Source organism: Mirounga angustirostris, unplaced genomic scaffold (genome assembly GCF_029215605.1).
Source record: "Mirounga angustirostris isolate CCGP_5_RB_7025 unplaced genomic scaffold, mMirAng1.0.hap1 SCAF_17, whole genome shotgun sequence".
NCBI lineage: Eukaryota > Metazoa > Chordata > Mammalia > Carnivora > Phocidae > Mirounga > Mirounga angustirostris.
The window spans coordinates 5,534,499-5,561,937 of record NW_026991725.1 but is presented as its reverse complement, the minus strand read 5'-3'; the positions used below and the strand labels follow the sequence as shown (position 1 = coordinate 5,561,937).

Genomic DNA, 27,439 nt, shown 5'->3' with positions numbered 1-27,439 from the left:
TATTAAATTTTTATTTTCTTTTGCATATCGAAAGCTGCTTGCTTTCTCAACACATTTTCAGTTGTGTGCATATGTTTTAAGAATATAGACTCAAGGGCACCTGGGGCTCATTTGGTTAAGCGTCTCTTGGTTTGAGCTCAGGTCATGATCTCAGGGTCGTGAGATCAAGCCACTCGTCGGGCTCCATCCTGAGCATAGAGCCTGCTTGGGATTCTCTCTCTCCCTCTTCTCCTCCCCACCCCTCAAAACAAAAAAAATGTGGCCTCATTAAAATGTAAGCTCAGGAGAGTTGGGACTTAGTCTTACTCATAGCTGTCTCCTCAGTGCCTGACATACAGTCGACATTCAGTAAGTATTTATAAAATTAAGAGTTAAAATATACAGACATAATCGCTATAATGCACAGGGGCTTTGGAGTGGAATATAGGTGATCAGAAAGGAAAAAGGATGAAAGGCATTTTGAAGGTGTTCTCAGATTTCAGCCTTGAAGTGTTACAGGTCCTTCATTTGTAGAGTAAGTGGATTAGACTAAAAGAATTCTATCTTCTATATGTGAATGGTCAGCAGGTTTTTCCTGAAGGGCCACATGGTAAATATTTTAGGCTCGTGGACCATGCTGTCTCTGCCTTAGTTACCTCTGCCATTGTAACAACAAACAAAGGGGCATGATTGTGTTCCAGTAGAACTTTATGAAATAATCAACTAGTTTATAGCTAACCCTTGTTACAGATAAATCACTGCTGCTCTAGAAGTGTGTGATTCTCTGATCCTGCCATTTTTGAAATGCTGCTCATTGGAAGTGAACTCTAGGGTTAATACAGGTTATTTCTTTTTGTTCAGGAAACATGATGAAAGTACTGAGGGGCCATCAGAACTGGGTGTATAGCTGTGCATTCTCTCCTGACTCTTCTATGCTGTGTTCAGTGGGAGCCAGTAAAGCAGTATGTATCAAAGTTCTTGTACATTCCTTGTGAACTGGATTATAATAATGTGTGCATAATCATTTTAAATCTAAGTAACTTACAAGTCTGTGCTCGGTGTCATGAATATCTTAAATATTTTATTTCACGATGGGGGAGAATTTGCATGAGGGAAATACAGTTATTGATTGTGGAGTGAGAAATTGGATTGCTTTTAGTCAGAGATAATATTCATAAAGTAAGGGGTATGTCAAATTTACTCTTTCTAAGATCTAGGAAAGTTTATGTGCTACAGGAAAGTTTATGTGCTATAGAAGAGATCTAGTCCAAATGTTAAGACATTCCCGCTAATTATTTTCTTCTCTGTTGTTCTATTTTTTTTGTCCAGTTTGCTGTTTAAAAAGTTTTGATTCCCAGCTGGTCCTGGACATTTAACTGAAAAAAAGTAACTTGAAAATCTAATAATAAAAACAGCACTCATGTATGTCTAGAGTGAATTATAGACAAAATTGACATGGTCTGTCTTGCATAGCATACCTGTGGACAGATTAAGTATAAAGTGACTCTTGAGAGGGTTATGCTTATTAATGAACTCTCTTTTAGTTGTCTACCAGCTCTGACTTAGTAGAAAGAGATCTTATTAGCTTCAGATGTTTATGAAAAATGTTGAAGTCCAAATACATGGGATATTCAGAATACACTCTGACTTACTGGGGGTGGGAGGCTGGTTTTAAATGCATTTTATTTAGCCAAGAAGTATGTTAAGATAATAGTTGCAAATGTTAGAAGTTTAGAAAAAAAGTATTCAGTTCTTTAAAAATCATAAGAAGAACAAAGCTAGATATTGACATTGCTATTTTAGGCTGTGTGTTTTCCATATGCTTCTTGCTTTCCCTGTCACAGGTGGTGGCAGCAATATTGGTGTGATTGAGGTTATGCTGGCACCACTCGCACACAGGCGCACAATGGTGTTAGCTGGGCAGAAAGAGTGGCATCTCTGGCTACCGGGCTGGGGGCGACCTTTACCATAGGATGAAGTAACCTTGCATTCCGCTGCAAGGTGTACTGTACGTACACAGGTGCTGGTCGATGTCCACTTTCTGCTTTTCTTTCTTTCTTTTTTTCTTTTTTAAAGTAATTTCAGCCCGCAGTGAAACCCACTGACTCCTCCAAGTAAATTAGTCTTCCAGTCTCATGGAATTGGGAGTCTGACCTGTGAAACCAATTTAATGTAATGTAATTGGCTTTCAAATGGTTTCTCTGTGCTCTTTTTTTTGGAATTCTTTGAGATGTTAGAGATACCTTAAGACTTTGATCCAACTTAAAATTTGTATTTATTTTTCTTTGGAAGTAATAATATTGTGTCTGTGCAGAAAAAAAGTAGTAAAAAGGATTGCTTTACTCCAAGAGGAGAGATTGTCTTATTAGGATTGTTGTAAACCTCCAAGCTCGTATTTCCTATAACTAGACTGAAGTAAACATCTGAATCCTATTCAGAACTATTCTGCACAGTCTAAGTACTGATCTTACAGAGTTGAAAACTATGTAAACTTGTACTAAAGTAATTTAAATGTTTTATACTTAAAATGACTAATGATTGTGGTTGGTTTGGGAAGATTAAGATGGGCAAATCTTGATTCACAGACGTTGTTAATTGTAATATTTTCATAAATTAGTCTTTTCGTTTTGTAATGTGGTTTAACGTCCTTGTTGTTTGCCAAAGAAATTTCATTTGGCTGTGAAAATTCTCTTTGCTTGCAGTATCTGTTTCTCTTCCTAGGCTCACGTTGGTGACCCAAGCCTATTGTAAACAAGTGATTATCTCAAAGGGAGATGCCAATGGAGTAACAATTTGTTAACATTACATTTTCTGTCTGTATATTTTTTAAAAATTTGGTAGTTTCTGGAAAAAAAAAAAGAAGGGGGTTTGTAGTACTTAACCCTATTTATTTTTGTATATATTTTAGTTATTTAGTTTTTGGAATAAATGGATTTCAGTATAACTTTGTGGTTAAATTGCATTGCCTTTTTTATGTTTAGGCTTATTTTTAAATTAACATTTAACAGAAACATTTGAAATAGAATTTGCATGTCTAATTAACTTAAAGACTGATTTTAATCTGACTATGACACTGAGCATACATATTCTTTTAATTATTCATAATTTATAATGTTTAATGTTAATTAAATTTAGCAGTTTTAGATTAAGTTGTGCCATTTTGTCCTCTGTGTGTCTGAATGAAGCTATAACATTTGCCTTTTTATTGCAGGTTTTCCTTTGGAATATGGATAAATATACCATGATACGGAAACTAGAAGGACACCACCATGATGTTGTAGCTTGTGACTTTTCTCCTGATGGAGCATTACTGGCTACTGCATCTTATGATACTCGAGTATATATCTGGGATCCACATACTGGAGACATTCTGATGGAATTTGGGTGGGTACAGCATGAATTAATTGTAGTTTGTGGTTCATCTCTGGCTATTAGTATAGCTTTTAAGAAACTACATGAAAAGAATCACTAACATGTAGGATTAAAATTGTAGTCTATCATTGGCTCTCTTGATAACAGATCATGTTGTTGTCATTCGACAGTATACGACTCTGTAGAAGTGGTTAATTATATTTAGAGTTTCGTGTCAAGGTTTTTGAAGAACGGTTGAAACTAACATTGGAGTTAATCTTAGTGTCTTGAACCACATTGTAAAAAGGAGATTAGTAATTCTTTTAAGGTTCCTTTCATTTAATTTGGATCAGCTCTACTCCGTCTCCTCAATTGTGGTCATTAAGGCCAGTTTAAACATAATTCAAAGACAGATGTACTTTGTATCTGGGTAGTTTCGCTTCTTGAAGTGACTCTCATTTTCACTGAAAACGTGTATTTGTCCTCAGGCACCTGTTTCCCCCACCTACTCCAATATTTGCTGGAGGAGCAAATGACCGATGGGTACGATCTGTGTCTTTTAGTCATGATGGACTGCATGTTGCAAGCCTTGCTGATGATAAGTAAGTGTGTGAATTATAGTTTGACCTATTATTATCTTTTATTTTTTTATTTTTTATTTTAATTTTTTTTAAAGATTTTATTTATTTATTCATGAGAGACAGAGAGAGAGAGAGAGGCAGAGGGAGAAGCAGGCTCCCAAGGAGCAGAGAGCCCGATGCAGGACTCGATCCCAGGACCCTGGAATCATGACCTGAGCCGAAGGCAGACGCTTAACCATCTGAGCCACCCAGGCGCCCTATTATTATCTTTTAAAGATTTCCTTTCATCTTTCTACTTGAAACATTTTCTAGGCTTAAAAAAGCCTTTCTGCTGTGTGGGTTTTAATGTCTCTTTCTTTAGACAAGACTTTGGGAGATATGTGTCGTAAAGAATATTGGCCTGAAGAAGAGTATCCATGCAAACTAAAGATAATCTATGCCTTTCCCTGTGTTTCTTGTGTGTTAACTAGTGTAGGCAGACTGGGTAGATTTTTAATTAGCTTTTAGCTCACAGGTTTATTTTTCAGTAATAGCTTGTAAAGATTGAAGCAGAAGGGCATTTTCAAAGTGAAATAAATGGTAAAAGCTGAGTCACTGTGTCCACTGCATTTGCGGCTACAAGATGAAATGTCACACAAGTAAGATACACTGGTACGATTATTGGTACGAAGCAGAACCTAGGTATCGCCATTCCTTTTGCTCATGCTTTTATTATACCATGTGCATGGTATACAGTATTAAGTAGTTTGGTCACATTAATTCAGAAGGTGAGTCACTATCGTTTTTCCAGAACAGAGAAAGTTTTGTTTTTTGTTTTTTTGCCAGCAGTCACTGTTCTCTGTTTGTTCAGATTTTGCATATCCAGTCTCTGCTGTTTCTAGACACATTCTGCCTATGTGAAAAGGCTTTTTAAATGTGTCGGAAAGAGTAAAACCTTTTTGCCTTTTGGGAAAATAAGATGGCAAATCTTGATTCGCAGACATGTTGTTAATTGTAATATTTTCATAAATTAGTCTTTTCATTTTGTAATGTTGTTACATTACATAATGTTAATGTTAACATCCTTGTTGTTTGCCAGAGAAATTTCATTTGGCTGTGAAAATTCTCAGAGCAGATATTAATTGAGCATAAGGAGAAAGATTCTGGTTGTGACCATTATGGATCCATCCGAACACTGGGAAGGGAAGGCAGCCATACATTATAGTCTCTTAAGTGTGAGCTGATCCAAATTACTGATTGGTATAGGCTAGAAAATATTTTATAAAGCAAGTTAGAGTAATTGAGTTAGCGTAATTGCTTGCTGCATTGATATGTGTGTGTATTTATGTGTGGTTGTGACTCAGAACAGAGTGGCGTTTTTTATCTGAAGTATAGACGTTGCTTTTACCTTAAATATTCTGATACTCACTGGATAACTTACTTCCTTTCTAGAATGGTGAGGTTCTGGAGAATTGATGAGGATTATCCAGTTCAAGTTGCACCTTTGAGCAATGGTCTTTGCTGTGCCTTTTCTACTGATGGCAGTGTTTTAGCTGCTGGGTAAATTGATTTTTCTGTTTTCTTTTAGAGGCAATTTAAGGTGGCTTTTATTTATTTATTGACAGAGAGAGAGAGAGAGAGGAAGAGCACAAGCAGGGGGAGTGGCAGGCAGAGGGAGGAGAAGCAGCAGGCCGCGGGGAGCCCAATGGGAGACTCAGTCCCAGGACCCTGGGATCATGACCTGAGCCAAAGGCAGATGCTTAACCGACTAAGCCACCCAGGCACCCTAAGGTGGCTTTTAATCAAAGCAGCCAGTATTTTATTGTCACTAAATCTTCCATAAGGACTCTTTATAATACTGTTACTTTGTCATAGAGGAGATCATTGGTTAGGCCTCCTTAATTAGGTTTTAATGTGTAGTTTGTGACTCTCATACACAGCCTTGGATGTTAGTTGTTTGAGCGGTAGGATGTTGAAATACATGTAATGTAGGTGACTGAGCTTGTGGGGTTTTTTTGTTGTTGTTTCTGTTTAGGACACACGATGGAAGTGTATATTTCTGGGCCACTCCGAGGCAAGTCCCTAGCCTTCAACATTTGTGTCGCATGTCGATCCGGAGAGTGATGCCCATCCAGGAGGTCCAGGAGCTGCCGATTCCTTCCAAAGTTTTGGAGTTTCTCTCCTATCGTATCTAGAGGGCTCAGTCTTCCCTGGTTCTAGGGTCTGACGGAGCTCACTTGACACAAACCTCAAGCTTGACTGACTTCAAGTATCTGTTTGTCAAGGTTTAGAAAATTTATTTAATTTGATACATTCTTGTAGTGCATTTTGATCATTTGAGCATATTAAAATATTATTTATAGACTACAGGAGAAATATTTCTGGACATATCAAATGTAAATTTTTTTAAAATTTAACTGTGAAACCATATACATACATGTATATATTTAGATATAAGCTGCTATGTGTTGAATGGACCCTTTTGCTTTTTTCACTTTTAGTTCCAACATGTATATATTGCTTCAGTAGAGCTGCGATATCTAGCTTGCTGCAAAGTGGAAGGAATTTATTTCCCCCCTGCCCCAGGCCACTGCGTTAGATGGTAATACTGGCTGAAGAAAGCAGTTGGGGGTGGGGGTCAGGCATCTGACCTGCAAGTGAAACCCAAGGGGAAAGGATTTTGTTTTCTTTAGGAATGGCATCCAAGACATAGAATTAGTGAAATTACTAAAAACAAACAGAGCCAGGGTATAACTAGGAAAAGAGTGTGTCTGTCTGTCTGTCTGTCTGTCCTGCGTCATTCCCCGCCGCCCCCCCCCCCCCGGCCTCAAGCTTGGAAAGCAGCTTGCTACTTTAACCCAGTGGTATAAAGTATTATCAATTTCAGTCAGTTTGAAAAATCCCATCTACTGTATTATTGCTAAATATTTTGTTTATACTAAGGGACAATTTTAAGACCATGGTTTTGCTTGGTTTTTTTTATGTTTTTTTTTTTTTTACATGTATCATACATTTCTGCAGGGGGTAATACTGGTGATTTGCCAGAGAGAAGCAATACAGTGTATCTGCTTTTGCCTTCTGTTATTTATCTTAGCTGCAGATGTTAAGAATGTATGCATTATGTACAATGCTTGATTATATATTTTTGAGTTTTTTAATTAAAGACTTGTAAAAAACCACTATCACAAATGTTTCTTAAGTATGTTGGGAAGTTGAGTGCTCGTTTTGTGTGCCCAGGGTAAGACGGATGCAGTACCACAGCACATTACGCAAGAAGGATGACGAATAGCACAGGTACTACTACTGTGGAGTTAGTGCTTCATGAAGGCGGCCAATTTTGGTGGTTTGTTCTAGGAGAACTGTTGTAGTAATTGTTACTTACTTTAAAAGCACAGAAAAGCTCTGGAATGGGAAAATAACTATTGAGCAAAAGGAAAATCTTTAAAGGGAACCAACAGGCTTATAGTAAGTCTATCTGGTTAAAGTAACCAAAGGAAGGTCTAGTGATGTGGGCCTTTTGAGGAGGCAGAATAAGCAAAACTTATTCAGTCATGTGTGCTCTTTTTTTTAAAGATTTTATTTATTTATTTGACCGAGAGAGAGACACACAGCGAGAGAGGGAACACAAGCAGGGGGAGCGGGAGAGGAAGCAGGCTTCCCGTGGAGCAGGGAGCCCGATGCGGGGCTCGATCCCGGGAGCCTGGGACCATGACCTGAGCTGAAGGCAGACACTTAACAACTGAGCCACCCAGGTGCCCCCAGTCATGTGTGCTCTTGAAGACTTGGTTGTTGCCACTGAGATTATCTGGAAGTTCTTAACAGTTGGCTCTGTGAACAGTGCAAGTTACAAATTTGAAAACCAATACAAAATGTGCCTAAGTTACTTCTTGAGAATCCTGTTTTACAAAAACCACAAAAGCATCTTATCTTTAAACCTGTTGTGATTTTTTTTTTTTTTTGCATTTTACTTTGTAATACATCTGCTTTATAATTTGAAAATGATAAGATACCATTACTTATTCTTCACACCATGATATTATTTACTCTCCAACCAACATATGTGATCAGGTAAAAATTGCATTTCTGGAAGATGCATTCTCTGAGAAGGCCAGATTGCTTGCTACATTTTCATGTGAAAATCATAGTGCCAAGGTGAAAGGAAGATTGCAGGATATAGTAAGTAGAAACACGCTTAAATTTCCCATTTGTGGAGAAGATAATAACAGGATGATACTAACATAGAGTTGAGTGACCAAGGGAAGGTAGGAGAGATGTGGTCGGGTCAGATTCTAGCTATGGGATTTTATCAAAATGATACTGCTTTCTCTGATTGCCAAAAGCATGCCATTTGGAGAACTGGCAAGAGATCATTTATGTTCAGACCCGATTTCCTATTTTAGTGCTGCACAGGGCGCCTCACACTCAGCAGTCACGCTGTCCTTCACAATTTCAGTTGATTGAAATAACTTCAAATGACATTAAGACCTGTAATTTGACCTTAGGTTGGCAAACCTTAACTTTATGATCCTTGAAGTCCCCTGCCTACTTGTGACAGAGTAAAGTTGGATTCAGCTGGTTTGTACTGCCCTCAGGGCAAGACCAAAAAAGGCTGGACTGCGCTGTAGCATGCTTGTGGGTTGGGGCAGTGGCTGATGGGTGCAGAGGACTTGGCTATCAGCCAGCCCGCACAGGGAGGAGAAAGTCCCAAGTATGAGAAGCCAGCGTCGTCTCCCAAGCCAGAGACTGGGGCGTGAATCCAACCGTCAGGTGAACCAAGTGAAGGTTTGTGGGTGAAATTTTTATCCAAGTAATTCTGACCGGGTTTGGGCCTAAGAATGCATTTTAACTATAGAATGTATGGATTATAAAACACAAGTAATTCCTACAGTAGAGTTAAATACCAGTTCTTCTATGTCAGTTTCAAAATCTGGCCAAGCATCAATTTGGAGTATACTGGTTTTTTGTTTTTAAATCCCCTTGGAAGTAAGAGCTGTTTAAGTGCAACCTGGAGAAATGGCCATCATAACCTTGGCTTACATTTATGGTAAGATGTTTGGGAGGAGTAAAGATTAGTAGACAATTTCACCCTGCCCTTTTCTCTGTAAAGCTTGCTTTTAGCCAAGGCAAAATACCTGGTTTGAATAAGATGTAAATTGATTTATTTATATTATGGGTGGTTGGGTAGCTTTGTGTGGTGATTTGGCATTTATTATATAGGTTTAACAGTTGAGTCAGGATAAAAGATTGAGGCTGGGATTGGGAAAGGAAGAGCAATTTCATTCAATTTTTATTAACTGGCATTTTCCCTACTGGAGACGACAACTATGATTATCCTTGTGGTTTCTCTTTCAGAGGTGACAGAAATCTAGGAACTTTCTCTACCTGTAATACCGCAGGGAATCACTCTTCTGGTCTGAAAATAAACCCTAGACTTTGTTTAGGAAAATGTATAATACAGTGATGATGGTGATCATTTTTTTGTTTTGCATTAAATGAGGTTGAAGCACTAATAACTCTCCTATTCCAAAAATAAAGTGTGAACCATAGAAATGAACCTCTAGTATAGGTCAGGAAATAGAGTTAAAATGAGTTGGTAGGGGCACTTGGGTGGCTCAGTTGTTGGGTGCCTGCTTTCGGCTCAGGTCATGATCCCGGGGTCCTGGGATCGAGCCCCGCATTGAGTTCCCTGCTCTGCGGGAAGCCTGCTTCTCCCTCTCCCACTCCCCCTGCTTCTGTTCCCTCTCTCGCTGTGTCTGTCTCTGTCAAATAAAAAATCTTTAAAAAAATAAAATGAGTTGGTAATGAAGACAGATGAAGTGGTGACTCCAATAAGTGGTTTTGTGTATGTTTCCCAATTGCTGTTTAATAATTAAATGTTCTTGCAGGAAAAAAAGACGAATATTAAAAGCAAGTTGAGAAAGCTAGTGAGAATGGTAATAAAACAGGCTGGGATGAGGCTGATAGAAAACGGAAACCAGGGCACCTGGAAGGCTCAGTCAGTTAAGCGTCTGCCTTCCGCTCAGCTCATGATCCCAGGGTCCTGGGATCAAGACCCTCATCGGGCTCCTTATTGGGGAGTCTGCTTCTCCCTCTGCTTCTGCCCCTTCCCTCTGCTCATACTCTCTCTCTCGCCAAATAAATGAATAAAATCTTAAAAAAAAAATGGAAACCACAAAGACCCAAGTTTGCACTCAGCCTAATCAGCTCTAAGGCAAAATGGGAAGCTCCCCCAGTAAGTCACATGATTCACTGGGTCTGTCTCATACCATCCTTCGATCCTGAACTGTGGAGGAGAGCACAGTTAAAGCGTCTGTAGGACCAGCAGGGATACCTCCTTAGCCCTTCCATGGGTGGCAACTCTGCTAGAGTGCACAGGTATCCATCTCTGTATTCCCGAACTGTCTCCCCGCCTCTAAGGCCCCTGAGATCATTTGGCAGGAATGGCAGGTTTCAAGCTTGAGCTTAGGAGAGGAGAAGCGAACATTCCTGTGGGCCTGCGGTCCAAGGGGCTGGAGCCCCGGGTCGGGTTGTGTCCGCCATCACTTCCTGCAGCGTAAGCCTGTTTTCACTTCTACTGAATTTCACGGCATTCCAGTTCTTGCAGATACTTGAGTTTATGACCCATGACATAGATGGCCTCTCTTCGGTGGTGGCAGATGTGCTGCCCCAGCCCAAACCACTCTTGCCCCTTTTCCTCGATTCCATCAGTCGTAATTTCTACACCACTTCCTTGGCCTTTTCAAATATGCCCTGTTACTTGTTACTGCTCCTTAGGTATTGGTGCCTCAGTGAGAAGACAAATGTCTTCAGCCCTGAGGGGTCCTGTGGCCTCCTGAGGGCTCTGCTGCCCATGGCTGGCCTTTGGGTCCCAGTGAGAGACAAAGACTAGCCCCGGACCGCAGGCATGGAAGTACCCCGGTGTTGGGGCATTTGGATGAGAGGCCCCGAGCCAACCCACCCAGCTGCTGCTAGGTGGAAAGAGCAGCTCCCGCGGGATGTCTGGGTCACGTTGCTCGGCACCTGGCAAAGACGCAGTCTTCTCGGCTTGGCCCCCTCAGTCAGGAGGGTGTTCATACAGCAGGTTGGCCCAGTCCCTCAACCCCAGGGCCTGCTGCCCAGAGGACTTTGCAGAACTGCCGGCTGAGGCTGCCGGCCCAAGGTTGATTGCAGCCTTGGCTGCTTAACAGCGTGTAACTTCGGGAGCTTTGTAATAAGTAATAATGCCTCCCTACACGAGAAGTGTTCAGCTCTTATTTTGTATCTGCACGATGTCAGGTATGTGGTAGGCATTCAACGTCTGTCACTACCATTTGTTGAGCATTGGCCAAGTGTTCGTTACTATTGCGGCCTGGTGCTTTCCAGCAACTCAAGTATCACTATTCCCGTTTTACAGCTATGGAGGGCCAGGGAGACCAACTTACTTGTCAGGGTCCTACAACTGAGAAATGACACCCAGGATTTGAATTCCTGTCTCCAGGGCCCCGTTTCTCTCCATGATGGCCACGGATGGGCACAATGCTTTAGGTAAGGCATTCAGTCAATACAGATCCTAGGCTAGTCCCTGCCTGTGTCTGCCAAACCCCTGGGGTCAGCATGCTGTCAGACGTAACCTTTCCCCCAACACAGCCAGCTTTTCACTGAATCATGGAAAAAATGAGCATAGAAGGAGTGGCTCCAAATTTAATTCGGAGATGGAAATGCACACAGACGAGAAAATGACTGTTGAGCTCTGTCCTTTGCCCACGGCACTGGGTGTGGGTCAGTTTCATCCTCCCACTGTTCCTCTTAGGAACCTATCTCGGGCGCCTGGGTGGCTCGGTCGTTGAGCGTCTGCCTTCAGCTCGGGTCGTGGTCCCAGGGTCCTGGGATCGAGCCCCACATAGGGCTCTCTGCTCAGTGGACAGCCTGCTTCTCCCTCTCCCACTCCCCCTGCTTGTGTTCCTGCTCTCACTGTGTCTCTCTCTCTCTCTGTCAAATAAATAAAATCTTAAAAAAAAAAAAAAAGGAACTTCTCGCAAACAAATCGTTTTTATTACCCACGTGAACAATCAAACACAGGCTGAAACAGGAAGCAGCAGAGCAGTCACTGGAGATGAGAAAGTCAGCTGACCTCAGAGCCCCTGGCTTGAAAGATCAACACCAGGGCTGGTTACAAGCTGCCGAGTCCAGGGGAAACCCGAGCCCCTTGCACCAGCTGCGCCCACAAGGTTAGACTCCCTTACCTGGAGCTGACCCAACGGGAATGCCAGCCACTACAGTGGCACTGCGCCAGGTGGGAGACTCATGCAGGTCAATGCTACAGATGCCATCAAAGGCGCGGGGACAGTTCGTAGCCAGGAAGGGCCCAAGTCAGAAATAAAGGATCAGAACATCCTTAACATGTTCATGGATTAAAAGCTACACTTTTATCCCTACGCATTTGAACAACTCTGAAATTGGGATATATTTTAGAATCGATGGTGTCTTTAAATTTCCTTCTTTCTGTCTTTTTTTTTTTTTAAGATTTTTTTTATTTGTCAGGGAGACAGAGAGAGCACAAGCAGGGGGAGCAGCAGGCAGAGGGAGAAGCAGGCTTCCCGCTGAGCAGGGAGCCCGATGTGGGACTTGATCCCGGAACCCTGAGATCATGACCCGAGCCGAAGGCAGACACTCAACCGATGGAGTCACCCAGGTGCCCCCCAATTTTTTTCTTTCTTAAGTGGTACACCCTTGTGGTACAGATTATAATCAGTGGCATCTAGGATTTGATGAGCTACAAAGTGGAATTTATACAGAATTAAAAGGTCAATGGGATGTTATAGATAATGTCAAGAGTAGAAGACACCAGGGACAGATCGGGGACAGATGATGCATGAAGGGTGAAGTAAGACGGTGCAAGTGAAAGGGGAGAACGTCTGTGAGCCCTTCCTGAAAACCGGTTTGACAATGAAAATCCAGCCAATGAAAATCTATCAAAATTGAAAAACGGCTAACACAAACACTAGGATGGAGCCCCTGCCCTAAGCGTTTCACCTGTATAATCTCCTCCTCCCAGCAACCCAATGAAGCAGGTATTGTTATCCCCATTTTATAAATGAGGAAACGGAGGCCTAGAGCCTTAACTAACTTGCCAAAAAGCCGATCCCGTCCCCGCCCCCCTTGCTAAAGGGTGGAGTCAGAAGTCAGGATGACAAAACAGTTACTCCATCTGCCGCTGTGCACAGAGTTCAACCTGGAGCTTCCTGGCAGGCAGAGCAAATTGGATCTAAACGTAAATACATGCTCAAGAAATGCAAATCTTCACATGGATGTTTAAAGTACTGTCTTCATGATTATTGTTTTTAAATGTAAATGCTGATGACTTTTTAAAGTCAAGCTACATGGAGAAGTACCAAGAACGGCATACTATTCCTCCTCCCAGAGGCAACATAGGGGATCTCTGGTATCTTCCTCTGCAAATGAGAGGGAGGGAGAGAGAGGAAGAGAATGGGAGAGAGAGATAGAGTGCCTAGCTGGAACTTTTCTGGGGAAAGTGGGTCCCTTTGGCCTGTTTTCTCGGCACTAAATAAATACTGAGAGGCCATCAACACAACCTCAGACAAGGCCAAGACAGAGTCTGGTTATACACTTCTAAGACCATTGGCTTCAGAATCAAGAAACACTTGGTTTAAAATCTCTGCTCTAATTTGTAGCTGCGTGACCTTGAACGAGCCCCTTCACCTCCAGAACCTCCTCTTCCTCACTTGTGAAATTAGACATCAACCTAATACCTGAACTCCAGGGTTATCAGGATGAAAGGAGATCAAGCCCTAGAAGTACTTAGCACTTAGCACTTTGGGCCTAGCCTAAAGTAGGGAGCCGTTATGATGACGCCTACGGGAGCACATCTCCATAGCAACAGGGGCCTTGGGTGTTTATCGTTATCCCCTTCCCCAAACAAATTTGAGTCAAACCAGAGACTTTTTTTTTTAGCATATCAGTCATTGTTTAAAATGTTTTGTTGTTTTGGAAATATATGCCAAAGGCCTGAAAAACAGCCACACCCCACTCTGGGCCTCCCGTGAGCAGGCAGATGATCGTGAGCAGGCAGATGATCGGGGAGTGGTGGACAGGGAGGTAGAGAACTGGATGGAATTGAGCACAGCTTCATTCATTCATTCATTCATTCATTCATTCATTCATTCATTCATTCCTGCCTGCCTTTCTGCATGCATTGTGTTAGCCAGGAGGCCAGGGGAAGTTACTCCAATCAGAGGGCTGAAAGCTGTCAGTAGAAGGGAGGAGGGGAAAAGGACACACCAGGGCAGGACCAGCAGTTTCCATCAAGGACACAACACTCAGCTAGGGGTTGTGTTGGTGTTTCACCTGATAGCCCCTTATGGGAGCCAGTTTCAGGCGGGTTGGAGCTGAGGACCCAAGCAGAGCCGTCCTGAAGTTACCTTAAACTCATCTGAATACGAAGATCACCTCCCATGGGTGGGGTTTGCTGCCATTTTTTGAACATACCATGTATGCACTAGCATGTTGACACACTGGGCATGCGCAATGGAACCACAGAGCCTAAGTAATAGAGTATGTGTAAGTCCCTTAATGTATATGCAAGCTCCCTGCCCCTCCCCCTACTGCGCTGCATCAAAGCTTCCTGCACTCACCCCGCAGGGAGACAGTGCTCTGCGAGCTCCTTCCCTGTCTCCTTCCTTATAGCAGGTAATAAAAGTCTTTGCTTTCAACACTTCCTTGGGTTGTGTTCAGTTGAATGCACCCCATGCAGGGAGCCCCTTGAGTTCAGTTACAGTTCGTCCACTCAGCAGCACCCGAGCACTTGCCACATGCTAGACCATACCCAGGGCCGGGGACACTTTGAGGACTCCTGCCCTCAAAGAACCCCAGTCTAGGAAGCAGATGGAAGCAAACCCGCAAACCACTAAAAAGCTAAGGAAAAGCCACCCTCCTGATCGCTATAATGGGCTCCGTGCAGGATCTCTCTTCACCCCCGGTTTGCTGGGCTAACACAGGAGCAACCGAAAAAGTGGGTTGATGGCAGCCAAACCGCCAGATGGGCACCCCGGCTCTGTGCGAACTAGCTGTGGGACCTCAGGCAAGTTGGGAGCTTATCTAGGCCTCTGTTTGCCTGGCTGTAAAATGGGGGTAATTATTAGCTACAACCTCACAGGGTTGTTATCGGGATTAAAGGATTTGCTAGACCGGAGTAGGACCTGGCCTACAGCACAATATGAGTGGTTAAGTTGTTTTTCTTTACAAAGCTGCCAGTTCTTGGGATAGCACTGGGGTTCTATACTGACCCCACCAAAGCTCCCAGCGAGTATGCCCCATGGCCCTTGCCAGAGAACAGATAAGTTAAGGCCAGTGAGGACCGTAAGAGTTACTTGTGGAATTTCTGAAAACATACCTGCCAGGCTCTGTCCCTGGAGATTCTGAGTCTGAACACAACCCAGGCCACACACAACAGGTTCGCTGTTGAAAACCACTGATCTGGTTCAAACTCCTTCATGTTCCTGAAGTCAATCAACTGGATCAAGACGAGGTAAAATTCACAGCGGAGCCCAGATTGGGAAACCGAGGTGCTGTTTCCTTTCAGTCATCTTGTTGGTACCAATGCTCCCCAGTCTGCACAGCAATGGGACCTTCAAAGGGAGGGGCCGTAGGGGAGAGCACCGGAAACCAGGGAGAACCCTGGGGGAACTTCCAGTGGCCTCCCTACCTGGCTGTCTGTGCCATTTCAAAGCATCCTTATGCACCCCCCCTCAACTCCCCCACCCCCCACCCCCGCAGCTCATGCCTCCCCAGCTCATTCCTTAGATAACAGTGGTGCCTGCCCTTGTGCAGAGCAAGGCCTCAGAGATCAGGAGCTGCACACTCTTCCGACTGAGCCAGCCAGGCACCCCTAGTTACCATTTTTTTTTTAAATTTTTTTCCTAGTTACCATTTATAATTGCCACATGACATTTCAGAATGTTTTGTTCAGTGGTAACGATAGCTCATATTTTTATATACGTCTGCTTCACATATTTCACCTTCTTTATACTTACAACAATCCCATGAGATTGGTCCTGCTCTAATCACCATCCTCGTTTTACGGAAGAAGAAACTGAGGCACAGAGAGGTGACAGAACTTTTTAGGCCACACAGCTACTGAGTGGGACTCAAATCAGGCAGGCTGGCTCTTGGAGCTGCACCTCTGACCTCCACACCACACTGCAGCTCTCGGCACCCTGGCTCGTGAGCATTTGCGGACAGCCTGCTCTTGCTGCCCCAGCCTCTGGCAGCCCTATGCACAAAAAAAAGGCCCTGGATCCAAGGAGCTTTCCATCTACAAGCTGCCTCCGGTTAGACATTGAAAGTTGCTCCTGGGCCACCTGGGTGGCTCAGTCGTTAAGCGTCTGCCTTTGGCTCAGGTCATGATCTCTGGGTCCTGGGATCGAGGCCCGCATCGGGTTCCCCGCTCAGCAGGACGCCTGCTTCTCCCTCTCCCACTCCCCCTGCTTGTGTTCCCTCTCTTGCTGTGTCTCTCTCTGTCAAATAAATAAATAAAATCTTAAAAAAAAAAAAAAAGAAAGTTGCTCCTTCTTAGGTTCCTCAACAAGTTGAAAATAGAGCTACCCTACAATTCAGCAATTGCACTACTGGGTATTTACCCCAAAGATACAAATGTAGTGATCTGAAGGGGTACATGCACCCCAATGTGTATAGCAGCAATGTCTGCGATAGCCAAATTGTGGAAAGAGCTTAGATGTCCATCAACAGATGAATGGATAAAGAAGATGTGGTATACATATACAATGGAATATTATGCAACCATCAGAAAAGGAAATCTTGGAACCCTCCTACACTGTTGGTGGGAATGTAAGCTGGTGCAACCCCTCTGGAAAACAGTATGGAGGTTCCTCAAAAAGTTGAAAATAGAGCTACCATACAATCCAGCAATTACACTACTGGGTATTTACCCCAAAGATACAAATGTAGGGATCCGAAGGGGTACATGCACCCTGATGTTTATAGCAGCAATGTCCACAATAGCCGAACTGTGGAAAGAGCCAAGATGTCCTTCGACAGATGAATGGATAAAGAAGATGTGGTATAGGGGCGCCTGGGTGGCTCAGTCGTTAAGCGTCTGCCTTCGGCTCAGGTTATGATCCCGGGGTCCTGGGATCGAACCCCGCATCGGGCTCCCTGCTCTGCGGGAAGCCTGCTTCTCCCTCTTCTACTCCCCCTGCTTGTGTTCCCTCTCTCGCTGTGTCTCTCTCTGTCAAATAAATAAATAAAATCTTAAAAACAAAAAAAAGATGTGGTATATACATATATATATAATGGAATATTATGCAGCCATCAAAAGGAATGAGATCTTGCCATTTGCAATGACGTGGATGGAACTGGAGGGTGTTATGCTGAGCGAAATAAGTCAATCAGAGAAAGACATGTATCATATGACCTCACTGATATGAGGAATTCTTAATCTCACGAAACAAACTGAGGGTTGTTGGAGTGGGGGGTGGAGTGGGAGGGATGGGGTGGCTGGGTGATAGACATTGGGGAGGGTATGTGCTATGGTGAGTGCTGTGAATTGTGCAAGACTGTTGAATCACAGATCTGTACCTCTGAAACAAATAATGCAATATATGTTAAGAAAAAAAAAAAGAAGATAGCAGGAGGGGAAGAATGAAGAGGGGGAAATTGGAGCGGGAGACGAACCATGAGAGACAATGGACTCTGAAAAACAAACTGAGGGTTCTAAAGGGGAGGGGGGTGGGAGGATGGGTTAGCCTGGTGATGGGTATTAAAGAGGGCACGTTCTGCATGGAGCACTGGGTGTTATGCACAAACAATGAATCATGGAACACTACATCTAAAACTAATGATGTAATGTATGGGGATTAACATAACTAAAAATTTTTTAAAAAAGAAAAGGAAATCTTGCCATTTGCAACAACGTGGGAACTAGAGGGTATTGTGCTAAGTGAAATAAGTCAATCAAAGAAAGACAATTATCATATGCTCTCACTGATATGTGGAATTTGAGAAACAAGACAGAGGATCATAGGGGAAGGGAGGGAAAAATGAAACAAGACGAAACCAGAGAGGGAGACAAACCATGAGATTCGTAATCTCAGGAAACAAACTGAGGGTTGCTGGAGTGGAGGGGGTGGGAGGGATGGGGTGGCTGGGTGATAGACATTGGGGAGGGTATGTGCTATGGTGAGCGCTGTGAATTGTGTAAGACTGATGAGTCACACACCTGTACCCCTGAAACATATAATACATTATATATTAATTAAATAAAAATAAAAATATGGGGAAAAAAAGTTGCTCCCTCTTTTCTCCTATTAAAAATAGCTCCCCAGGGGCACCTGGGTGACTCAGTTTGTTAAGCGTCTGTCTTGGGATCAGGTCATGATCTCCAGGTCCTGGGATCGAGCCCCGTGTCAGGCTCCCTGCTCAGAGGGGAGTCTGCTTCTCCCTCTTCCTCTGGCCCCCCACTTGTGCTCTCTCTGTCTCTCAAATAAATAAATAAAATCTTAAAGAATAAATAGATAAAAAATAAAAATAGCTCCCCAAAGAAGGAAGCTTTTGTAATGCCAAAGATGGGCTAGTGGGTCAAAGTTCCAGCTTGTATGAGCACCCTGCCTGATGGCTTTCATGACATGCAGTCTGTCTAAACCACAGGCGGCAGCACGGGCGGGTGTAACCATTTCCCCACAGCCTCGCCAGCACCAGGTATTATCTTAACCAAAAGAGGTTCGGCACCCAGCTTGTAAAACAGGCAGCTGCTTCTTCTTTCGGGGTTCACAGCCCCAACCCAGTGCATGAATGAAGGAAAAGCTCATGAAAGGTGGATGAAATATGAGGGTATGGAAAGGACAGAGGACTCATGCAGGCGTGTAAAGCGGGCTGGAGTCGCGGGGTTTTTACATTTACACGGGGACGGTTACTGTCTTTCTGCTGCCCGATATAAAAATGTTTCCTTGAAGGAAAGGAGGTCGGCTGGGCACTCCCAGTGCCTGGCTTGATGCTGAGCATGTAGAGTAGTTCCATGAAACCCTCCTGCTCGACTGGCCCACACCACTCACCCGACATCCCCGGAGTGGACCCCAGACCCCCTATCAAGACAATAAGCAGACCCACTACAAGCAGATCTAGGCCCAGCACTGCGGCAGTGGAGATGGCCTGATTCGCTTTTGGAGACAAACAGTTTCTCTGTCTTTGTCACTGCCTTAAAAGGAGGGGAAAGGGGGTTTGTTACCAAAGATAGCAGGCTGCAAAGGAAAGGCTTTGGGAGTCCATGGCTGAATGGTGGCACCCCTGATGGGGCCGTTGTGGGTGCTGACAGCCCTAGGGTTGTGGAGGTGTTAGATGGCAAATAAGGAGGTTGTGCGGGGCGGTGGGGTCAGGGGTGACAGAAGGACCCCAGGGACTGGTGCACAAAGGCAGAAGCTTTAGACTGAGCTGCTTCCTGGCCAGAGAGGGAGGAAGCAGGTGGTGAGGGAGGGATCCCTGGAGGCTGACATCTGGAACCGCTCGGCTCCATACAGCAACCCTGCACCTGTCAGCCCCTTGCAACCACAAGCTTTTAAAGAGACTAACAGGGGCGCCTGGGTGGCTCAGTCGTTAAGCGTCTGCCTTCGGCTCAGGTCATGATCCCAGGGTCCTGGGATCGAGCCCCGCATCGGGTTCCCTGCTCGGCGGGAGGCCTGCTTCTCCCTCTCCCACTCCCCCTGCTTGTGTTCCCTCTCTCGCTGTGTCTCTCTCTGTCAAAATAAATGAATAAAATCTTTAAAAAAAAAAAAAAAGAAAGAAATTGAAAGTTTTGGGCGCCTGGGTGGCTCAGTTGGTTAAGCGACTGCCTTCGGCTCAGGTCATGATCCTGGAGTCCCGGGATCGAGTCCCGCATCGGGCTCCCTGCTCGGCAGGGAGTCTGCTTCTCCCTCTGACCCTCCTCCCTCTCATTCTCTCTGTCTCAAATAAATAAATAAAATCTTTAAAAAAAATAAATAAATAAAATAAAATAAAAAAAATAAAGAGACTAACAGACACATGAATTTCCTTTGTCTCACAAGTCCGCTTTTAGAAAGTTTCTCCCCAGAGCTGTTCCCACAGCGCACCAAGTGTATGTACCTGTAAAGATACAACCAAGAAACTACCTGATTGTCCGTCGGAGAGGGCTGGCTTAACCCCAGAGGGGTTTTTAGGAGCCTTTATAAGAAAGAGAAAGCTACAAGAAGAGAACAGAGCAAGTTCTAGACTGCTATGCTCATTAGATTTATTTGTTTGCCTGCTTGTTTGTTTATTATTGGAAAAGCTTGGAAGGATTTATATACCAAGACATTAACAGTGAGATGTGAATTGGCTGCGGGGGGAGAATTAGACCTTCGTTGGGATTCTATTTTTAGACACTTCTGTATTGCTGGGAAATTCTACAGCAAACATTAAAAAAGTAATTTTTAAAAAAGCTAGAGACCAATGGACACCTTCAAACCTATGAACACATCATCCAGCAAAGGCACAGTGCACCTGCTGCCTACTTGTTCCGGTCTCTGGATTGGGGAGCTTGGGGCCCGGAGGTAACCCTCTCCCACCTCACAGTGTTTCCTGGCAAGTCATTTAGCCTTTCTGAGCCTCAGTGTGTCCACCCACGACGCAGGCAGAGCCATCTCTGATGCTCAGGAGCTGCCGGGAAGCTGGGTGGGGGCTGGAGGGAGCTGATGAGCGGGCACCGTCAGCACAATTCAGCGACCGAGAGACCCAGCTGAAGTGGTGTCCCACCCAACCTCGAGTGGGGGCTGGGGGTTGCAGGAAAGAGGAAGGAAAAAAGAGGAGAGGAACAGCTAGTTTCTTCTGGACTCAGCCCCTCCTCCATTTGACTCTCGCTGACCTCCCTCCTGGCACAGAAGGTCTTTGTGCTAGTCCGGCCCACGGCTTCTTCCTTTCTGGGTCTCCCCAGCCATCTCCAGCGGCAACCACCCCCTCCCCGCCCCGCAGCCTCCCACTGAACAGACCTGGTCTGTATAGGTTGCTTCTAGCTTCACTGAGGTCCAGCAGCTCACATTTTAGGACCAGGTAACCAAAGTGTCCTCTTTATGAGCAAAAAGTGAAAATTTTGGAGTGTTAAAAAAAAAAAAAAGCCACAGGCCCAAAACGGTGTCACTTAGGCTGAGTCCCCAAACAGGCTTAGTACGGAATCTAATTGCAGTTTCAACCTCCCTGAGAAATGCAGTCATAACCAGTCAGCCAGGAATTTTCCTACCAGCCAAGGAGTCTGCCACAGGGGTGCCCGTCCTCTAAAGGAAGTGAGGTCAGCGGCTGGTAAGACCCCCTGCGCTTCCGCCTAAGGGAAAGAGACCTTGCCTGGACAATCTTTTTTTTTTTTTTGGCTGATGACTTTCTAATGCTCCACCCTCCTTCTTATAAAAACCTTCCATTCTGTACAACTGCTCAGAGCTCCCCTCTACTTGCTAGATGGGGTGCTGCCCAATTCATGAATCATTTAATAAGGCCAATTGGATTTTCAAATTTACTCAGTTGAATGTTTTTTTTAAGATTTTATTTATTTATTTGAGACAGAGAGAGAGAGAGAGAGGACAAGCAGGGGGAGGGGTAGAGGGCGAAGCCGATTCCTAGCAGAGCAGGGAGCCCCAGTCTGGGCTGGATCCCAGGACCCTGGATCATGACCTCAGCAGAAGGCTTAACTGACTGAGCTCCCAGGCACCCACCCCTGAATTTTGTTTTTTAACAAGAGAAAAGGAAATGCAGTCCTGGGACATCCCAGGGCAGGATCAGAAACAGAGGGAAGACAGGGTGGGCTTGGGTAGGCGTGGGAGGCAGAAGGCCACCTAGGGCTGGAATACAAGCAGAGGCCCCGGGGCCCAAATGAGCAGAAATGGGCGGGGGGGGGGGGGGGTTCGGGACACGAGTGAGGACATCCTGTGGAGCCAGTCAGAGAGGTAGTGGGGTAGATCCCAGGGGAATCCAATGCCAGGATGAGCCATTCCAATTTGAGCAGCTGAACTTGCTATGGGACAGGGAGCCCAGGGATCTGGGGACCTGCCCAGGCAAGCCCAGCCTCCAGGGTCCTGAGATGACCCACTGTGAACTCACACGGCCCCGGCTTCAGAAGTTCACTAGCAACTGGCCGTCAGCGTGGCTCCTGCCCTGCCTGGCACTTAGTAGGGACTCTTCAGATATCTGTCCCATGAATGAGCCAGGGAGGCAATCGAGATGCCTGCCCACTCACCTCCTGCCAACACAAACCAACACAAACTAGGCCACGGGCCTGACCCAGTTTCGCGGCGCCGCGCCCCCAGCCCCGGGGAGCGGCGGATGCGCCGGGAGCCGCAGAGCAGGGGACTCAGGCGCCGGCCGCCGCCGCCCCGCGCCCGGCATCTGCCAGAAGCTCCGGATCCGAGGCCGTTTCGGACATTTGCCTGGGCAGTGACTCATCTCCCCGCGGAGAAGAAAGGGGCCTTTGCGGGCTCCCCGCGCGGGCCGCGGCCGGCCGTGTCCTGGGCAGCACTGCCCCCCGGTGGCCGGGAGCGCGGTGGAGGGCGCAGGAGGCGGCCCTGGGGGCCCGCGCCCGACCCCCGAGTGCAGGCCCCAGGCCTGGGGCGCCAGGCCGTCCGGGAACGCACGGAGAGGACTCGCCACCTCCCCGAGGGCCCGTGGGCTTCACCCCGGGGGGAAGCTTCCACAAAGGAGGGAATTGGTTCTCCCGCCCCTGGGAAGGGCGAGCTCAGGCATCCCAGACGCCGGCTCCCCGGAGGCCTGGCCCACATGGGCCCTCCCCGCCGGCGCTGGAAAGAGGGAGTGCCTTCTCTGCCCAAAAGCCTGGGCTTTGTTCCTCCTCAGCGGCTGCTCAACCACGTGCCGGCCGCATTTTAAAAATAGATGCAAACGTCTACCCTTCCCCTTTTGTGAGTTGCCTATTCCTATCTTTTGTCCATTTTCCTATTTTTAATTTTTTGTCCTCTTGTTGATTTTTAGAAGCACTTCAAAATGTCAAGTCTCTCACATGTGTTGCAAGTGTTATCCCAAGCTTAGAAGTTACCTCTTGGTTTTGTTTTTGGTGATTTTGAACACATATGCTTTACATTTTTATGTGGTCCGACCTTTTGATGTTTTCTTGTATTCTTTTTCCCTTTGCTTTTTGCTTGTAGGACTGTTCCCATCTGAGTACCAGACAAAGATTTCCCTAATTTTCTTCCACCCCCGCTTCTTCCTCATCCCCCTCCTCCTCCTTCCTCTACTTCTTCATGTTTTTAATCCCCTTTGGAATTTATTTTGATGTAAGGTATGAGGTAGGGGCTCCTGGGTGGCTCAGTCGGTTAAGCGTCTGCCTTCGGCTCAGGTCATGATCCCAGGGTCCTGGGATCGAGCCCCTGGTTCTGGCTCCTTGCTGGGTGGGGAGTCTGCTGGTCCCTCTGTCCCTCTCACCCACTTGTGCTCTCTCTCTTTTGCTCTGTCTCTCTCTCCCAAATAAATAAATAAAATCTTTAAAAAAAAAAAAGGTATGAGATAAAGATCTAAACTTACTTTTTTCCAAAGCGTTAGCCAACTGCCCAAATGCCATTATTCAGCCTTTCTCTTTTATGAGAATATTCCCTCACTGATTTGAAATACCACCTCAGTTACAGACTAAGTGCTTGGGCCTGTTTCTGGCCAGGACCCTGACATTATACACTAAGTCAAAGGGTATAGACTTTTCCTTAAAAAAAAAAAAATTTAGGGACTTCTGGGTGGCTAAGTTGGTTAGGTGTCTGCCTTCAGCTCAGGTCATGATCCCCGGGTCCTGGGGTGGAGCCCCACATCGAACTCCCTGCTCAGCGGAGAGCTGCTTCTCTCTCTCCCTTTGCTGCTCCCCCTGCTTGTGTGCTCACTAGCTCTCTCTCTGTGTGTGTCAAATAAATAAATAAATAAATCTTAAAAAGATTAAAAAGACCTGAACAATTTAAACTCTTAGAATACAAAATGGCAAACCTACCTCCAGTATGGCTAGGCTCATTTTTATCCCACCAGTGTATGAGAATGCCCTTTTTACCATTCTCATGCCAAATTGGAGTACTATTTGGGAAAACATGTCCCAGTTTGAAAGACAAAAAAATACCACTTCATTGTTCTCTCTTAGTTTGCGGTTGAGCCTGAGGATCCCTTCGGCAGGACTTCCTGGGCAGGGGAGGTCACTTTCCTGCTTCCTGTGCAGCTCACCTGACACCTTCATTTCCCTTCTCTCTACTTCTTATGGACAATGCGAACATGAGATCATTTTTTTAATTTGAGTGAAATTCACATAACATACAATTAACCATTTAAAGCAAAAAATTCATTGGCACTTAGTATCTTCACAATGTGGTGATACCGTCACCTCTGTCTGGTTTCAAAGCATTTTCATCACCTCCAAAGGAGACCCATACCCACGAGGCAATCACTCTCCATTCCTTTCTCCCCAGAGCCTGGCACCCACGAATCTGCTTTCTGTGATTTAACTGTTCAGGGCATTTCATAGAAATGGAATCATATGTTATGTGGCCTTTTGTGTCTGGCTTCGAAAGGATAGCATAATGTTTTGAGGTTCATCCATGTTGCAGCCTGTATCAATACTTCAATCCTTTTTATGACTGAATAATATTCCACTGTATGGATATAGCACAATGTTTAACCCATCGATCCATTGACGGACATTTGGGTTGCTTCCACCTTCTGGCTCTCGTGAGTGGTGCTGCTATGAACAGTCATGGAGACGATGATTTTTGTGAAGGAATAATTGGGTAGTGATCTGATAAAGCAAGTTTTCTAACCTGTGAATATTTTTAATATAGAAATTTCATGATGTTGCAAAGGCAAATCCCATGTTGACAGACACTTAATGAAATAGATTTTATTGATTTTCAGGAATGTCTGGGTAAACATATATACACACACACCAAAAAAGGTACCTATAGCGAGTAGGGAAGAATGAGCATTTGTTGAGCACCTATATGTTAGGTCTAATTCCAGGTAGGGGGTGCTGCCATGCCTGTGACCCCTGGGCCACCTGGAGTCAACTGCTGAGAGTACCTTATGAAGGTGACTTCTTGCATCTCTGCCTCAGGACATTCCCTGGATGTTAAGCCCACACAGGGGCAACTCAGAAGTGCCAAGGATTTGCCAGGACCCCGGGTGAGACCCTCAACCAGTGAGGAGTGTTCTCACTCCTCTGCTGAATCCTGATGTGTGTCCTCTGCAGCCTGTGAGCCGGTCCCTGGGGGGGATGAACCCCAGCTGCCCACCGTGCTAACCCTGCTCCCCTCCCTTCCCTGTCTCACTTCTCCCTCCCTCACTGAGTGTTGGATTTCTGACTCCTCTCCTTACTTTTTTTTTGTTTTTTTAAATCTTAGTGAATTACTTAAATCCCGTGCCTTAGAGACCTCGTTTATAACATGCTAATCAAAGTACGTCCGCCACTAGGACAAAATGAGCTAATGCGTGTGCAGTGTTTAGAACAGTGTCTGGCCCACAGCGTGTGCTCAGAAATGTCAGTCATGTCTCATAAATAGAATGAGCATTGGCCGTGGGAAGTAAAACACATCTGGGTCCAGTTTCCTCATCTGTGAAGTACAGATTAAAATGCCCCTTTGAGGGCACCTGGGTGGCTCAGTCGGTTAAACAAGGATCTGACTCTTGGATTCCACTCAGGTCCTGATCTCGGGGTCGTGGGACTGAGCCGCACATCAGGCTCCATGCTCAGTGCACGGTCTGTTTGAGATCCTCTCTCTCCCTCTGCCCTTCCCCCCTCCCCACCGCTCTGAAGCATGCTCTCTCTCCCTAATAAATAAGTAAATCTTAAAAAAAAAAAGAAGAAGAAAAGAAAATGCCCCCTTGAAAGATGATTGTGAGGAGTAAATGGAATGACATAATCTGGGGAAACTACAGAGCATGGGGCCTGCCTGAGGTGAGGGCCACTGCTGGGCATGCCAACTGGGCCATCATCATCCAGCGGCTGTGACCTCCACCAAGCAAGAGGGGCTAGTGCCGGGGTGCAGGTGAGACCACTTCAGAGTCCCAGGCCACCTCCTCCTTTACCTCTGGAAAAGGCCATGTCCCTCGGGCCTCGGTCTCCACATCCCTGGAAAGTGGTTGGGTTTAGGGGATTGCTAAATGCCCTACCGGCTCCAGAGTTGTAGGGAGAGGCCCTGTCCTGGGACAGACACACACCCACATACACACTCACCTATCCTCACTCACATACGTGCATACACACACACACAAAATATACATCCAGACATACACACCCACTGCGGAGTGGAAGTAGCTGCATATCTGCTTGGGCCACTTGAGTCACCTCCTGGAGCCTCGGGCCCCAGGCTCTTTTGGCTTTGAACATCACCCCAGAGAAGAATAATGTGTCTGAAAAACATTTCCAGGCATTTTCATGTGTGAAAGCTGTTTTCTTCTTAGGCTCCTCCTCTCCTTTTGTCACTTCGCAGATATCCATGGCTGTCTTGCCAAGTCTTGGGATCAAGCCACATGGCCCTCTCGAGGGCTGGGTTGGGGGGGGCATGGGGAGCCTTGAAAGACCAGCCTGTACCACCCTTTCTAGCGCCTACAAGAGTCTAACCCACCCAGAGGAAGAAGTAAACAGCCCCATGATGTTTTACAGAGGTCAAAGAATGTGGCTCCACCCTCCAGAGGAAGCCAAGGCTGGATGTAACCGCAGAGCAGCTGGGGCCTAAGGAAGAGGCGGCATGGTGTACGGAGTCTCTGAGGAGAGACCAGGAGGGACGGACAGTGTACGTGCAGCCCCTCCTTTGGATCCAGGCCTTCCATCTACAGGCTGGGATCTTCTCTCCGTGCCCAGACACCCCAGGGAGGCAAGAAATGGAACTTTCTTTGGTTTCTATAACTGCGCCTCATTTTTGACTTCCAGTCCCTTTTCCATCAGGTTGGTGGGAAAAATATATAACCTCTTCTAGGAGTTATGTCGTAGTTCTGAGGTCTTAATGCAATGCTGTGTGGTAGGAACGTGGCATTGTGATCCTCATACAACCATCCCCAAGTCACTTCTGAGGCTGTCCTTGCATGCAGCACAGGGCCCCCAAAGGTCCCATGTTTGCCTGTTTGTCATGGTCACAGTCCCGACTTAGATGTATCCCCAACCCATTTGCCCCAGGCTTCTGCTGCCTCCCTAAGAGCTGCTCTGGGGCTCACAGATCTCTTGCCCCCTGTCATTCTTCTTCAGACCAGGGGAACCCACTCCTGGTTCTGGAAAAGGGGGTCCTCCTCTCCCCACTGCTTCTGGCCGAGATTCCTTAAACCCTTGCATGAGTCTTCTTTTCTCCCTTTATCACCTCCAGAAACCATCTCAGTTCTTCTGAGGGCTTAGGCTCTTCTTCAAAGAGCTTCATTTACTAAACATTTTTAATTAGGGGCACCTGGGTGGCTCAGTCATTAAGCGTCTGCCTTTAGCTGAGGTCATGATCCCAGGGTCCTGGGATCGAGCCCCACATTGGGCTCCCTGCTCAGCGGGAAGCCTGCTTCTCCCTCTCCCCCACTTGTGTTCCCTCTCTCGCTGTGTCTCTGTCTCT

General features: G+C 45.7%; 1 protein-coding gene across 4 annotated transcripts in view; it reads left to right on the top strand.

Annotated features, from left to right (window-relative positions):
- WSB1 (WD repeat and SOCS box containing 1) overlaps positions 1-26,602 on the top strand; it is a 35,542-nt gene extending 8,940 nt beyond the window's left edge. For 2 of the 4 annotated variants that reach the window (XM_045889447.3, XM_045889448.3), the window contains exons 5-9: positions 841-941; positions 3,191-3,363; positions 3,819-3,932; positions 5,343-5,450; positions 5,926-7,069. In XM_045889447.3, coding sequence (XP_045745403.1) covers positions 841-941; positions 3,191-3,363; positions 3,819-3,932; positions 5,343-5,450; positions 5,926-6,085 — 656 coding nt within the window. In that variant the 3' untranslated portion in view covers positions 6,086-7,069. Of the gene's footprint in view, positions 1-840; positions 942-3,190; positions 3,364-3,818; positions 3,933-5,342; positions 5,451-5,925; positions 7,070-11,283; positions 11,831-26,514 lie in introns of those variants that run through there. The other 2 variants (XM_064583217.1, XM_064583218.1) reach the window with 2 other exon arrangements.
- The last annotated feature ends 837 nt before the right edge of the window (positions 26,603-27,439 follow it).